We start from the raw sequence: 16324 nt of genomic DNA on the forward strand, positions 1-16324 counted from the left end.
TTAGGATAGCTCTAGCACTCCGCAAACCCTCATCCACAACCTCAGCCTCCTGAACTCATGCTGGGATTACAGGCGCACGTCACCCCGCCCGGTATCAATAGTTCACGTAGGCCTCCCTCAGTCGTGCTCGGACCTTTTAACCCAAAAGTACCTGATTCAACGTAGATCTCTCTCTAACGGGCTCAGAGCTTGTAATCACAGCTCTTGCAGGGGTTCCCTTCCACAAACTTCATTCACATTCTTTAGGGGTTCCCTTCCCCTAAATTATTTCATGCCTCTAGTCTCCCTGTCGGGCTCGACCTTTCACTGATGAAGACTTTCGAATGTGCAAGGCATTTACCATAGACCTCTGCAGGACCACTGTCTCTTGGTATTGGTAGTTCTATACCACAATCAGAAAAGTTAAAAAAATCTTCCAATTCAAGCAATCAACTTTTAACTTTCCCTTTCCCTTTCGTCTGGGTTAATCTCGACCATTGCACATTTGATATGATATTTTATTTATATTGCGCCAATACACAAGTGTTTCAGGGTGCGACGAGGCAAGGGAGGACAAAAACAACGATCTTACTAGGCCCAGTGACATTGAGAATGTGTAAGTGCAGGGGAGAGGGAAAGGGGGGAGTGCAAGGGGCGGGGGAGGAGTAGGAAGTGCTGAACACGAGATCAAAAATAACAACAGGTAGTGCGGCAAGCAGGAGGCAGTGCAGAATTAAGTGCAGAAAATGGGTGTCAAAAAGTGCGGGTAAGGGGACTATAGGATTGCAGATACAGACCGAGGTGCAAAGGGCTGCAAGGAGGCAGTGCGGGTATGCAGCTTGGAGGGCAGGGATCTGGGCACGAATTCAGAGGGTAGCCAGGTGCCCAGTGCAGAAACAGAATAGATAAGCAGGGAAGAGGAAGAGAGAAGGCAGAAGCAAAGAGGATGGTCTTGAGGTGCTTCCAGAACCGAACCGAAGATGTTTCTCCTCAAGTTTCAGAGAGGCAGGGAGGCTGTTGCAGAGGGAGGCCCCAACCGAAGAAAGAGATCTGCAACCAACTCGTTGCTTGGAGAAGCGACTGAGGGAGGGAGGTGGAGGATCAAAGAGCTTGAGTAGGAAGGTATTTCCGAAGGGAGAGTTGAAGATATTTTGGCCCCAGAAGGCCTTGTGGACAATGCAGCGGGTCTTGAACTTAATCCATGCAGCCACTGGGAGCCAATGAAGAGATTTCAGGGCTGGGGAGATACGATCCCAGGGCTTGAGGCCAAGGACAAGTATCACAGTCCTATTCTGGATGAGTTGAAGAGGGCAAAGAGTAGAAGCAGGCAGATTTAGAAAGATGTTGTTACAGTATTCCAGCCTAGAGAGAACCAAAGCTCTAGAGAGCATGAGCTTCTGGGGGAAGGAAGGGAAGAATACCCCTGAGGAGGGGCAGTTGGTAGTTTGACTAGAGACGTTAGAGATGTGAGGAGAGAAGGAGAATTTTGAGTCGAAAATGACACCGAGGTTCTTAGCCTCACAGGTGGGAGCAGGAAAAGGGCCAAATGGGGGGCGGCCAGAGTGACAGGAAAGGGAGGTGCAGGAGTGCCGATGAGGAGGATCTCTGTCTTACTGGCATTAAGGTAGAGGTTGTTGGCAGCACACCACTCCTGGATTGCAGACAGACAGTCGGAGATGAGAGAGGGAGCAGAGGTGGCAGAGGGGAGCCGGAAAATTAGCTGAGTGTCATCTGCATAGCACTGAAAGTTGGAGCAGAGAACAGCAATGCAGTGGGAAAGGAGTGCCAGGTATTGGTTGAAGAGCAAGGCAGAGAGGTTAGACCCCTGGGGAACACCACAAGTAGAGAGTGAGATAGAGGAAAGGAAGGATCCATGTTGGACCTGGGAGGGTCGATCTGAGTTGAAAGAAGTCAGCCAGGCCAAGGCCTGGTCAGTGATACCCAGGTTATCACAGAGTCGGTTAAGCAGGATGGCATGGTTGACCATATCAAAGGCAGAAGAGAGACTGCGTAGGATGAGGACAAAGGGGAGATTACAATCAAGATGAGAGAGCAGGTTTTCACGGATGTTCAGGAGAGCAGTTTCAGTGCGTCTGGCAGCTCTGAAGCCAGACTGATGGTCATGGAGGCAACCAACCGAATCAGTGTGGAGGTTAAGCTGGGAGATGGACCACTTTTCCAGGAGTTTGCCAAGGAAAGGAGTGATGGAGATCGGGTGATAGTTGGCTGGGCAGGAGTGGTCGGTTGTGGTTTTCTTGAGAAGAGGGTGCACAAGGGAGTGCGTTAGAGGGGAGGGGAAGGCCCCAGTGGCGAAGGAGTGGTTGCAGAAGTCAGCCAGGGTAGGAGCAAGGGTGTCAATATGGTCCTTAATGGTTTTGGACAAACAGGGAAGAACCTGTTTTGACGTGACTTTCATAGATCGGACTTGTCTAGTAATCTTGTCAGGGGAGAACAGAGGAAAGTAAGAGAAAGAGGGAGGAGAGGTGGCCACAGGGGGGCCGGAGGTAGAGGAGAGAGTCGAGGGAGGAGGAGCAGAGGACGAGAGAGTGGACAGGATGTCCTGAGTTTTTAGAGATGAAATAAGAAGCCAGGGCTGTGCAGAGGGCCTGGGAGGGGACAGGAGAGGCAGAGACTGCAGCAGGATTAGTCATCTCCTTGCAGATTTTAAGGAGTTTGACCGAGTTGTTAGATGCCGCAGAGACAGGGGCTGGATGTGAGCTCTCTTCTTAGTGTGGACAGAGAGCCGGTATTGCCGTTGGAGCAGGCGGCAGGCCAGTTGCACAAGAAGCCTGCCATTTCATCTGAGCCACCCTACACTTGCGTTTACGGGTGACAAGGTCCGAGTCATACCAGGAGTTGCACTTGGCTTTGGGCTTCGGGCGGTTCCTCATGACAGGGACAAGAACATCAAGAATGTCAGAGATAGAAGAATGGAGCATGGAAAGGGCAGTGTCAGGATGAGAGTCAGGCTAGGGTGGAGGAGGGGGAGAGAAGGTGGCAGCGAAAGCCTCAACTGACACGCGCTTCATGGGAAAGAGGAACGAGAAAGTAGGTGGCAGTGCTGGAGCTGGCTTGACTTGCGGGATAGGGAGGGAGAGATGGGAAGAAAGGAGAAAGCCATCACTCCAGGAAAGTGGAGCGGTGAGAGGGTTAGAGAGGGGAAGGTCAGAGGAGATGAGAACATAGAGTGTGTGCCCTGCAGAGTGAGTTGGGCCAGAGGGAAGTTTAGAAAGGGAGAGAGAGAGTCACAGAGGTCATGAAAGAGTACAGAGGAAGGACAGGAGGTATCCAGGTGGATGTTGAGGTCTCCAAGGAGGAGGCGTTGAGTGGACAATGCCAGGAGGGAGGAGGTGAGGTCAGCCCACTCAGAGAGGAAAGAGGTAGTAGTCTGACCAGGAGGCCGATCGATAGTAGCAATGGTGAGAGAGTGGCCAGGAGAGAGAGAGAGAGCCTGCAGAGAAGTCATTTGAAGGAGGAGTAGGCCTGTGTAGGGATTAGAGAGGGAGGAATCCACTCTGGGAAGATCAGGGCTACACCCCCACGGGACAGTTGGATCTGGGCGTGGAGAGAATCTTGAGGCCATCAGGGAGGAGAGTGTCAAAACTCGTGACAGAGCTGGCCGTGAACCATGTCTCGGTGAGACCAAGGACATCGAGGTGAAGTTCTTCAAGGAGGCAGCAGATGTCAGAGGAGTATTTGACGTCTGAGCAAGTGTTGAGAGTGGCAAGATGTAGAAGGTTGCCAACCTTGAAAGACTTCCGGGGAGGGGTACAGATCAGAGGTACGCCCTGTGGAGGTGTAGAGGAGGCGTGAGGGGGGCCAGAAAAGGAGGAAGGAGAGGAAAAAGTAGTCAGAGAGGTGGGAGGCATGGATGTTTGAGATGGAAGAGAAGGAACAGCATGGAAAGAAAGGAAGTTCATGAGTCACGGGAAGTGTCTATCGAAGGGGGAGCGGTTGGCCTAGCGGCCTTGGACCAAGACGGTGCCATTGAGGTAGACTTTAATGATGACCTTAGATGAGTGGAAGGAGGCCAAGAAGGCCTCCCATCTGGTGCCACCATTAATGGGAGAAGAAGAGGAAGGGGAAAGCACAGATACAATGTGAAGAGTCCATAGGTCTGGCAAAGGAACGGTCTAAGTGTCAGTGAGGGTCTAACTGGAGGAAGCACTGGTGTAGGTGTTCGTTCATTTTGCCGCTTTATAACAAGACAACAAATATTTCATGGAGGCTTTCGAGTGTGGTACTTCCTTTCGCCGGACTTCTCCGCTACTCTGTATCACTGGCTTCACAGTTATCGGCAACTTAAAAGTTAATTACTAGTTTTCTTTCTTTCGCGTATCATCAGCACATTCGCAACTTTCAATCGTGCGATACACTGTTGCAGCTTCAATCTTTCCATGACACAAACCGGCCTTTCGTGACTTTCACTAACTCATTGGTTGTGTGCATTCTTTTCTTGTTTCTTTGATACACAAGTCAAGGTTGATACGACAGGCATGTCCTCGCCTCCCAAACTCGTCGAACACCCGGGGGCGGTCGCTGGCATCCTTACAGGTTTCTTCTTGTCTGCAGTTTGGCTTTCTCGGTTTCCCAGAGGCCACTACCTCCTGCAGGGAACTTTCGGGGGGCCTCTATCCTTCGCTCTGGTCCCTTGTTCGGTCTGTCCTGCTCCAGTGGTTTTGCCTTCGCCCCAAAAGATCTGCTCCTTCTTGTGTCTCATCTTGGTCAGAGTGTGTCTCTATGCTCTGCCTTTTATCAGTTTGGGGGAAGCTAATGGGTATCAGATTAATGTGATTATGGTCAAGTGCCTGACTTTGCCGGACCTGATTAACGGGACTTGTCCAATAAAATATGTAAGTGTCAGCCTCTTTACTCTCAGTTGCCCTATTCCTCGGCCCAGTGTTTGTGAAAAAAGGGGAGGGAGTTGGGATGTTGGAGAATCCTAAACAAATGGGATAGGGTATAGGCACGGGGCAGTGGGGGGATACCGTGTCTCACCATCGGTTGCCTCATCCCCGCTTCCCAAAGATCCCCCACCCAGGTGATCATGCCGCACTAGTCCACCCCAGGGTCTGGATCCAAAGGCAATGGCAGTGCCCTGGCCACCTGAGAGAGAGATTCCCAGGGACTAGTAAGTGAGGCACCCTTTGGTTTCTCACACTGGCAACAGATAGACATAACCTCTTCCTACCTGGGAATTTGGCACTACTTTTGTCGAAGAGGAGGTTTCCCTCAGGGTTCTGGTCAGAGTAGTGAGCATAAGCCAGAGAAGAGGGCATTTTAGCCTCTATCCATGCAATTTCACCAGGACCTTTACTCTACAGGTAGCTTCAAAGGATCGGGTTAAACACCTCCACAGAGATCCAATATCACTGATGTGGTGACGCTGAAAGAGTAAGAATAGACAGAGCGGCACTGGTAGCTGCCCCATAGGGAGGCAAGGCCGTGCTATTTTTGGCTCTCGTCCAGGCCTGGTTTTTAATTCAGAAGTATGCAGGTGCAGCTGGGGTATCTGCTGTAGTGAGATAGCGACAGGAGGAAAATGGCTGCCAACTGAACTGGACCTCCAAATCAAGTGCCTGGAACTTTTGGACATCTCTGTAGTAATCAGAGCTATGAGCGAAGGTAGAAAAGATGCCTGAAACATCCTAAGGCAGGACAACATATCTGCAGTGCAGTACATCAAACACATGTAATGGTGGAAATATGGATTTTTGACAGAACTGGGAAAAGATTTCTGGCACTGCAGTCTCCATCAGATTTTGGCAGTGATTACAGCGCACTTGCCAGCCTTTTTCAATGTGCCCACAGACCTGAATCAGACCAGATTTTTTTTGCTGTGCTGCACACAATTTCAGCTCACATGGACAGTGATCTACCCAGGATTTTGAAGTGGCAGGGTGTTTTCATGGCACTAAACTGGCAAGAAAAATGTACTTTGGAACCACAAAGAGGACCTTTTGGAGGTCAAACACACAAAATGTAACAGGGTGTTTTCAGGGCACTACGTTGCCAAGAAGAAAGTAATTTCGGAAAGCAAAGCAGACCTTTTATAAGTCAAACACACACAATTTTTTAAAAGTGTGCTTAATACGGAAGGGCGTGCAATAAAGGTGCAGGGTGCCATATCCAGGAGTTCAATGTATGTCGTAGGAAAAATAAAGCGTGCAGCTTGGGTATGTGGCATGCAGAGTGGATATGAAGCCGAGCCACGTTTGGTTAGAGGGACACGCATCATGCAATGTTTGCCACAGAGCACAGAGTGGACACATTTCCGCATAGCATTCGTGAGGCTATGCTGCTGCCACACATTAGGAACACAGAGCTGATGCAAAAGTTTGCAACATTATTGTGGAGGTTTTATCATGTAATTACAATCTGAAAAGGATGGAAACCCCCCAAACCCAATGCCCCATAACAAGCAGAAACTCAGAAACATCAGAAGTCAAGCGTAAAAAGAGAGCAATGTTTACCCGATCAGAGGATACATCAGTCATTTTTCGTTCTTTGCCCCGTTAAAGCAGTGCTGCAGGTGAGGAGTCTGGAAAAGCAACTCGCAATGAGAACTGCAAACAGAAAGTAATGGGTGGCACAGAGCAGACTACGGTGGCACAGAGCAGACTAGCGTGAACGTAGACGTCTAGGCAGGGACTGAGATAAATTGTAGAGCAGTTTTCAGAGTATGGCAAACCTTTTGTCTACTTAGAGGCACATGGAGCAGATACAGACTTTGCCCTGGTGCGAGTATGTGCTGGATTCAGTGCTAAGAAAATAAGGATTCCAGTTGCTTCTCCCTTGTCTTTGCACTTGAATGTCTGGCAGCAAGAAGCAGAACTCTACCTTTTTCCTTTAATGCATGCGGGAGAACATGCAAAGACCAGAAAGCTTATTGTACTCTTTAGGGTCCAACATGCAGACAGCATAGTCCTTGCTGAGCCTTGGCACCATCACATCTGTACTGCATCTGTACTGCGGTGCAGGCCCATGAGCGTGGAAGGGTGTTACTCTCACATAGTCAGAGCTGCTAGAAGGCCTGTTCACTTCATTGGAGCATTTGATCCTGACAGGTTTCCTCCTTCTTTCCCCAGTCATTTGCCCCCCAGATAGAGCTTCCTTTTAGAGTGGTCGCCTGCAAAAACACAGGAAGAGAATGCCCAGGCCGTCTTCTGTTTTGAACACACTAACTTTGTTTTCAGTGTGGGAAGACATGGAAGCATCTTCATTTACACATCACAGTCAAAACAATGATGTATACCCTTGCTGATGTAAATAGTGAAACCCGAGCACAAGATCTCTTGCCCACCTTTATGGGAGCACACAAGGTACCTTCTCACCACTGCCACCAGAGAAACACTGCTTCGCTATTCCCTGCCAGTTATCAGAATAGCAGAAAAGCTGCTTTCACGTTGTCCAATCCTGGAAGTCCATCATCCACAGCTATCCCTCGACGCGAAGTGAAAAGTCAACCTCTTCCCTCTGGATTTACGTCTTGGGTGTGACGCAGCAACCCTGTCTGTGCTTCAGCTGTGAGAAGTAGGGCGTCTGCTTTTCATCTTAGTTTTGAGGGGTGACAAAGATACCCACTTTCCTCTCGAATCTGGGGAAAAACAAAAACAAATCTGAAGTTACTATACAATCCTTAAAGTACTGCATCCATGTAAGAAAAGGGAAAAGGTCCCAAGTACCGATACATGTGTTACCCTCTGTCCCAAATGACACCTTGAAGGTATAACTCCCAGTGTTTAAACAGCAATAACAAAGAAACAAACCAATCAAGAACACAGCGCAGAACTACCCAATAACTTACAATCAGAAAGTGAAGGACCACCAAAGGCCATACAAACAGAGCATGAACCAGCCAAGAGCAGGGCACAGAACAACCCATGAACTTGCAATCAGAGAGTGAAGAACCTCCAAAGAACATACGAACAGAGCATGAACCAGCCAACTACCCAAGAACTTACAACTAGAGTGAAGAACCACCAAAGATCATAGAAACTGAGAGCATCAACCAGCCAATAACACAGCCAAGAATTATCCATGAACTTAGAGTGAAGAACCTCCAAAGACCATACAGAGCATGCACCAGCCAAGAGCACAGCACAAAATCACCCAAGAACTTACATCCAGAGAGTGGAGAAACTCTAAAGACCATACACACAGAGCATGTACCAGCCAACTACCCAAGAATTTACAACCAGAGTGAAGAACCACCAAAGATCATACAGAGCATGAACCACCCAAGAGCACAGCACAATCCCACCCAAGAACTTCAGAGAGTGAGGAACCTCCAAAGACCATACAGAGTATGCACCATTTAAAAACACAGCACATAACTACCCAAGAACTTACAGTCAGAGAGTGACGAACCTCCAAAAACCATACAGAGTATGCACCATTTAAGAACACAGCACAGAACTACCCAAGAACTTACAGTCAGAGAGTGAAGAACCTCCAAAGACCATACAGAGTATGCACCATTTAAGAACACAGCACAGACCTACCCAAGAACTTACAATCAGAGAATGAAGAGCCTCCGAAGACCATACAGAGTATGCACCATTTAAGAACACAGCACAGAACTACCCAAGAACTTAGTCAGAGAGTGAAGAACCTCCGAAGACCATACAGAGTATGCACCATTTAAGAACACAGCACAGAACTACCCAAGAATTTACAGTCAGAGAGTGAAGAATCTCCAGCGACCATACAGAGTATGCACCATTTAAGAACACAGCACAGAACTACCCAAGAACTGACAGTCAGAGAGTGAAGAACCTCCGAAGATCATACAGAGTATGCACCATTTCAGAACACAGCACAGAACTACCCAAGAACTTACAGTCAGAGAGTGAAGAATCTCCAAAGACCATACAGAGTATGCACCATTTAAGAACACAGCACAGAACTACCCAAGAATTTACAGTCAGAGAGAGAAGAACCTCCAAAGATCATACAGAGTATGCACCATTTAAGAACACAGCACAGAACTACCTGAGAATTTACAGTCAGAGAGAGAAGAACCTCCAAAGACCATACAAACAGAGAATGAACCAGCCAAGAACACATCACAGAACCACCCAAGACTTACAATCAGAAAGTGAAGGACCACCAAAGGCTATACAAACAGAGCATGAACCAGCCAAGAACACAGCACTGACATGATTTTTTATCACCCCTACCTCAGGAACCTTCCCTCCAGCCCCAGGGGAGTGTCAAAGACCCCCACCCCAGCAGGGGCTGGGGTAGGAAGAATCATGTGCCTGTCACTGTGCTACAGTAAAGAGAGAAGGCAACAACCCCGGCAATAGGCAGCTGCTCTCCCTTGCCAACATAGGACTGGTTTACTAATGTCACATTCTATTTTTATTGATAGTCCACTGCTCACACCATCCATTAACCCTTAGTGTGTATAAGAAGACAAATGCCTCCGATAACATTCAGAAATGGACACTCAATGTATACGTCTTACACACTCGTATAAAAAATATTTTCATTTTGAAAAAAAAAGGTAGTAAAGAAACATTGCTATTATTATTGTCAATATGTACAATATACCAAAAATGCAAAAAATCATTAATGAAAAAGTTGAAATCATTGTCATCGCCTATACCTTGAATCGAGACTGAGACCAAGACTGATCGCCAAGAAATCATAGTCACCAACTACCCACCTCCCCTAATCATGCAAGGCAACCTCACAAATCATGCAAGGCAAGCTTTATAGAGACATCTGCCTCACCAAATCATGATAGACAACCTCATAAAAGCACCAGCCCAAATACCCAAGTACATTTCTCAATGGGATTTTAATAAAGGGTAAAAAGTTCTCTCATACTCAATAACTGTAGAAAGTAGAGAGATGAGAGCTGGATACAATTGGATGCTGAAATCAGTCTACACAATCCTGGAGAAAATGACAAACAATTGGCAAAAATGTCAAAAACCACCTTATCAGATCACCATCAGAAAGCATAACAAAAGGGGATACAATGCTTCAAAAGAATTAGTTTGTCCATCTGGATATATGGTGCCATAACGTAGCCAAGAAAGCACAGAGTCTACTGTTAGGTGGTGAGCTGATTTGCCTTGAGGGGTGGGGAGGGAGCAAAATTATTCCCTATTCTGCTCAAAAGACAATAGGTAGAGTCCTTTGGGGACACAAAGGGCCCCAAAACAGCGATAGATCCAGCTTGGTGGCTTTAAAATCCAGCTAGGGAAAAAGGAAAAAGTTGACCCCTCCCTTATGAAAAGCCTCTGCTGCTCTGCTCCCATCAGCCCTTTGCCTTCTGCCCCTCATCTTCATGCTAGCTCTGCTGCCGAACACTTGTGTGCAGGGCTAGGAGCTGTGACAAATCCCTCGATATTGCCACTTCTCCACTGGAGGTGGACACTTCCCTTGGGGCCAGGGAAGTGAAGCTGCTGCCCAACAGTCCCCCTGGGGGCGGTACTCAGCGGGAGGATCCCATGGGAGAGGACCTCTTCTGCGGGAGAAGACAACACTGTTGCGGGAGAACGTGCTATGTTGACCACAATACTGTCATCCATTGCTCACCCAACAACATATATAGGTCCTTGATGGACATCTTATTCTGGGAAAAGAAAGTTGTGTGAGTAATCAGATGCTCAGATATGGAGGCAAAGTAGAGTGGGTGATATATTACGTTGTGGAGCCAAATGACTGGTATATTCCAGTGGTGAGTTGTGTGTCTGCTCCCTTGTGCTGATGCAGAGCCACAGGATTGATCTTGTCCTGGTGGGGTCGCCGTTGCGGGTAGTTTGATAAGCTGTGCCCGTGGCAGGGGCTCTACCTTCAGCATATGCTGTAGAGTGGTCTGTGCGTTCTATGTAGCCCCTAGCTGCTTGGGGCTTTTGTGGTCTTGCAATTTTGTTTTGTTGGGACTAAGTAGGCCCAGTTGTTGGTACATGGAGCATTCTGTTGTATTTAGTGGATATGGGAACTGGTTACTGGTGTGCAATTTTAGAGGTATTTCTTGTTTGGGAGTCCCGTTGCAAGGGGGAGTTGGATCTTTTGGAGCATTAACAAAATGTTGTGGCACATTGCAGCCTGGTGTGGCTACAGGAAGTTTGCAGGTGTTTTTGTGTTTTTTGTTTGTCGGGCCCTGTCCTTGTGGTGTTCTGCGTTTGGCCAGGTATATAAAGTGCTTGTAACGTCTGGATCCAGCAAACAGAGCTTGAGGAGTCACTTGGAACGTTAATGGCGTCAACAACCCCAACAAGTGCAAGAGAGTCCTCGACTATCTTAATGGATTGTGGACAGATGTGGGCCTACTGCAGGAGACTTTCTTGATGGACATCAACATGGGGATGCTGAGGAGGCGATGGGTTGGATCAGTTCACTTTTCTTCTTATTCCTCCAACTCGAGGGGGGTGCGTGTTGGTTCAGAGGGGTTTCCCTCTGTCAATCCTCTCAACAAAAAAGGTTGAGGCAGGTTGGACTGTATATGTCAAAATTAAGTTGCAAAACTCTGCAATAAGGATATTTAACATTTATGTCTCTTGCTCAACTTCTTCAACAGACAGGTAATAACATATTGTTGGCTGGTGAATTCAACAAGCAAGACTGTTGGCCCCCCTCCAGGAGCAGAGCAGTGGTTCCACTAGGACTAGGTACAACCATATGTCTTTGCACGCTTTGCTTAAGGAATTCCGATTTGTTGGCGCGTGGAAACTTACTCACCTGTCCAACAATTGTTGTACTTTCCACTCAGGACGTCATGATGTTTGTGCTGTCATCGATTCAATACTTACATCCAACCCGTTCCTATTTCTGCCAAGATCTTGTTGTCCTTTTCAATGTCAAAGACAAACTATTGGAAAATGAACATTGTGTTGCTGGAAGAAACTGTAGACAAACTGGTGATAGAGGCAGATTTTTTATAACCACGAACATAACACCGGAGATGAGTGTGGAGTCTGTGTGGGAAGCTTTCAAGTGCTACATGATATGATATATGATATATTTTATTTGTATCGCACTCGTACACAAGTGTTTCAGAGCGCGACAAGGCAAGGGAGGGGAACAAGGGAGAACAAACCAACAATCTTACTAGGCCCAGTGACATTTAGAACGTGCATGTGCATGGGAGAGGGAAAGGGGCCAAGTGCATGGAAGGGGTGGAGAAGTGGAAAGTGCGAAGCAAAGGAACAACAGAAAAATAGTAAATAAATAATAAAAGGCAATAAACAGTGGTAGTGCAACCAGCAAATGGCAAGTGCTGGGTTTAAGGCAGCAGACAGATAAGTACAGGGGGAGAAAAGAGGGGCCCTGTGTGGTTACAGATAAAGACCCCAGTGCAAGGGGTGGCCTGGAGGGAGTGCGGGTGGGTGGCAGATTAGCAGGTACCTTTGCGCTGAAGAACAGAAGGTAGGTCAGGTGTACGGTGCCGAGAGAAACAGATCAGCAGGAGAGAGGAGGGGTAAAGGCAGAAACAAAGAGGAAGATCTTGAGGTGCTTCCGGAAATGGTCCTCTTCCAAGTTTCAGAGCGGCAGGGAGGCTGTTCCAGAGGGAGGCCCCAGCCAAAGACAGAGATTTCTTTGAAAAACGACTAACCCTGAGGGAGTTAGAGGTAGAGGAGCGAAGGGATTGAGAAGGGATGTATTTGCATAGGGATAGCTGAAGGTATTTTGGACCCAGGCCCCAGAAAGCCTTGTGGACAATACAGAGGGTTTTGAATTTAATCCTTGCGTCCAGTGGGAGCCAGTGGAGCGATTACATGGCTGGAGAGATACGATCCCAGGGCTTGAGGCCAAGGACAAGTCTTGCAGTCCTGTTCTGGATTAGTTGAAGGGGAGAGTAGAGGCAGGTAGATTTAGAAAGAGGCTGTTACAATAGTCCAACCTTGAGAGAACCCGGGCTTGGGAGACAGTAAGCGCCTGGGGGAAGAAGAGGAAAGGAGAGTACTTCTGAGGAGGTGCAGCAGGAAGTTTGACTTTTTAGAGACATCGGAGATGTGGGCAAAGAAGAAAAGTGTGGAATCAAAGATGACCACAAGGTTCTTGGCCTCACAGGTGGGGGTAGGAGGAGGGCCAAGGGATGCCGGCCAGAGACTAAGAGGAAAGGAGGGTGAAGGAGTGCTGATGAGAAGGATCTCCGTTTTGCTGGCATTCAGGCAAAGATCGTTGGCGGCACACCAATCCTGAATGGCCTTTAGGCAATCAGAGATGACAGAAGGAGAGGTGGTGGCCGAGTGAAGCCTGCAAATGAGTGGAGTGTCGTCAGCATAGTTTACATGCGTGGTTTGCTGATAGGGCTCTCAAGTAAAAGAAAAAGTACGAATGTTCAGGAGATGAGGTTGATGAAGGAAGAGATCCAACAGCTGGAGTGTGGCTATTTGGCATCTCCGACTGATGGGAAGAGGGCAGCGCTTCTGAAAACGAAATATCAATTCAACAGGTTATTGACCGTGCGGGCCGACAGGCCCCTATTTCAGACGAGATGCAATTACTACAGAGGGGGAAAGAGTGACAGACTATTGGCTGTAAGGAAGGCATGGTATCAACAGTAAGACAGACACAAGTGAACACAGTTCAAGGGTGTTTATTGAACTTTCGCAAGGGTGTGATAAACAGCCATCTAAACCTAAATCTATAGATGGGAGCAAGCTACGACCATCAAATAATAATAATGCAGTCCTAGTGGAGTCTTGTCAAAATAAAAGGACCTATACTAAAAAACCTATTGCTTATCCTTACGGCTAATTTACAAATAGTGTGGAGTAATGTTCATGAAAAAGAAAGAAGTGTTCACAAAATGATATGTGGAATGATCGGGCTATTGGCCTCCCTTTCCCACGTTTTCAGCACAGGGCAAGGCGGTTCACTCGAGCAAAGCAGACACTCTAGCTTCTTCGACACAAGGATGTAGTTGTATTTCCAGCAACAGGGCCTTCTGTGCCCAAGTCAATTTTCTTATCAAAGTCTCTTTATTCAAAGGGCCTGATGTACAAAAATATGATTAACAGTTCTTTTCTTCTCCACCCTGGATCCTCCTCAGCCGGGCTCAGATCCCTGTTATTTTATGATTGTTACTGCAGATCCCCCTCAGCCGGGCTCCACACCATGTTATTTGATGATTGTTACTGCAGATCCCCCTCAGCCAGGCTCAGATCCTACTTTTGACAAAGTTCAGAGAATATTCATTTCCTCTGGTGACTCACGGTTCACCTTGGATCCCCCTCAGCCGGGCTCAAAACCTTCACTTTTTCAATTAGTCTCCCTCAGCCGGGCTCGGACCAATTGTAGTTCACCTTGGTTTATCAAAGACTTTTGAGTGTGCATGGAGGTGATTTAGCTTGACCCTTTGCAGGACCACTTTGATACAAAGATCAGTTTTACAAAACAGTTGTCATTCAGGAGGATACCAAACAGAGACCTTTGAATGAGCAACCACGTGGCACCGGACCACTCTGTACATGGTATCTCACTTGGACTCCCAATGTTTATTCACTCCTTTGGTTTCCAATTATATTCGCGTCGCTCATCACATGCGTTTCACACACTGTACTCTTTGGATTTCTTCATACAATATTGCTGCTTTCAACCTTGGTTCAAACGCAAGATGGTTTGGTATCAGTCTCTCCGGCTCACCGGCTGTGCTGTCTTTACTGGTGCTGCTTTGTTGTAGGAGCCAAGGACAGAACCACAGCGGCAATCGCTCCTCCCCGCCTTGGTTATCGACACGGGAGAGCCTGGGTACCTTTGATGCACAGTGTAGGTGTGTTCAGCTTTGGTTCCCTGTCTTAGGCTTCTTACTTTCCAAGGTTCACGAAAGTAACAGTCTTTAAAGTTCAAGGACATGTCCCTCCTTGAAACCCTCTTTGGTCTTGCTGTCTTTCTCCTTGTATGAAACGGTAATCCTGGAACTACTGTTTCCCTGTGTGCTTTTCCTCGCCCAGAGTGTGCTTTCGTGCTCCGCCTTTTATCCATGTGGGGAAGGGTGTTGGAAGTCAGGTGTGTGTAATGATCAGTAATTGCATGACCTTGCCTGACCACTGTATTGGGACATGTCAAGTATGCAGCTCTGGTGTTAGTCCGCTATCGCTCACGGTGAACTGTCCGTGAGAAGGTGTTTGTGTCGGCAAACAGAGCGGGGGGCGAGTTCCTATGTATCCTACCTGGTAAAATGGGGAAAAGGTGTTACAGGGAAGGGGATACCCTGTCTCACCATCCGGTGCACCACTTCCACTCCCCAAAGACTCCTCATCCACGCAATCCTCCCGCACTGGTCCACCCCCAGGAACTGGATCCAAAAGCGATGGCCGTGTCCTGGCCACCTGGATGACAGATACCCTGTGACGTAACGGTGAGACACCTTTACCTCTGAAGGTTGAGGAGAGCGTCAGAACCATCAACGTGGGTGCCTCTGGGTTAGTGACGCACAAGCCAGATGACATCAACGTGGAGTTCCGTGACTTTGATAAGAAGCTGTATACGTCAGAGGAAAAGCCAGAATTCGAATACCAGAAGAAATACATTGATAACTGCAGTCTGCAGCGCCTGCCAGAGTTGGTGAGGGTTAGCCATGATTCGGTTCTCACGATGGATCAACGAAAAAGGTTGGAAAATCACCTGAATGGGGGAAAGTGTCCTGGCGCAGACGGTCTCCCGGCAGAGTTTTATAAGGTCATGCCAAATAAGGTTTTCGTACTGATGTTGCAAGCATCAAGACTGAAGGGGACTCTTCCTAAATCGACATGGCATGTATCCATATTATTACTACTGAAGAAAGGCAAACCACCTAAAGCCATGTCCAGCTACAGGCCTATAAATCTAATCAACACTGACAATTACATATTTTGAAAAGCACTATCAATAAGAATTGAGGGTTGTCTGCAGCATCTAGTGGATGAGAATCAATCAGGGTCTGTGAAAGGGAGGAGCCCGTCCACTAACTTGCAGAAGCTGATATTGTCGTTGCAGGAAAGTCAGAAGCAATCGCCGGCCATTGCTGCTCTCTCGCTTGATGCCCAAACGGCGTTTGACCGGATAAATTGGAGCATCCTCTTTACATTGCTTGAGTGCTTAGGATTTGGACAAGAGATAAGAAGCTGGATGTTGTTGCCATACACTGTGAGAAACCTGAGAGTATCCTCACTCCTACTCAGCCTGGATCCTCTGTTCAGGTGGCCAGGGAAAGGCCATACCTTTTGTATCCTGGCCCTGGTGGTGGAGAAGCGAGGGAGGATCACCTGGGTGGAGGGTACTTGAGGATTGGGAGTGGGGTGCTCCCATTTCCCTATTCAAGACCAACCTAACCTTCCCTTTATGGGCTATTGTAGAACATCTCACCTCATTTCCCCACATTGTACCTTTGATAGTAATG

At 47.7% G+C, this 16324-nt stretch overlaps 1 protein-coding gene across 2 annotated transcripts in view; it reads right to left on the reverse strand.

Annotated features, from left to right (window-relative positions):
- LOC138452926 (uncharacterized protein KIAA1958-like) overlaps positions 1-16324 on the reverse strand; it is a 523224-nt gene that overhangs the window by 444040 nt on the left and 62860 nt on the right. For both annotated transcript variants that reach the window (XM_069605281.1, XM_069605283.1), the window contains one exon: positions 6453-7576. In XM_069605281.1, coding sequence (XP_069461382.1) covers positions 6453-6476 — 24 coding nt within the window. In that variant the 5' untranslated portion in view covers positions 6477-7576. Of the gene's footprint in view, positions 1-6452; positions 7577-16324 lie in introns of those variants that run through there.

Source organism: Ambystoma mexicanum, chromosome 4p (assembly GCF_040938575.1).
Source record: "Ambystoma mexicanum isolate Mex_15411 chromosome 4p, UKY_AmexF1_1, whole genome shotgun sequence".
In the NCBI taxonomy this organism is placed as follows: Eukaryota; Metazoa; Chordata; class Amphibia; order Caudata; family Ambystomatidae; genus Ambystoma; species Ambystoma mexicanum.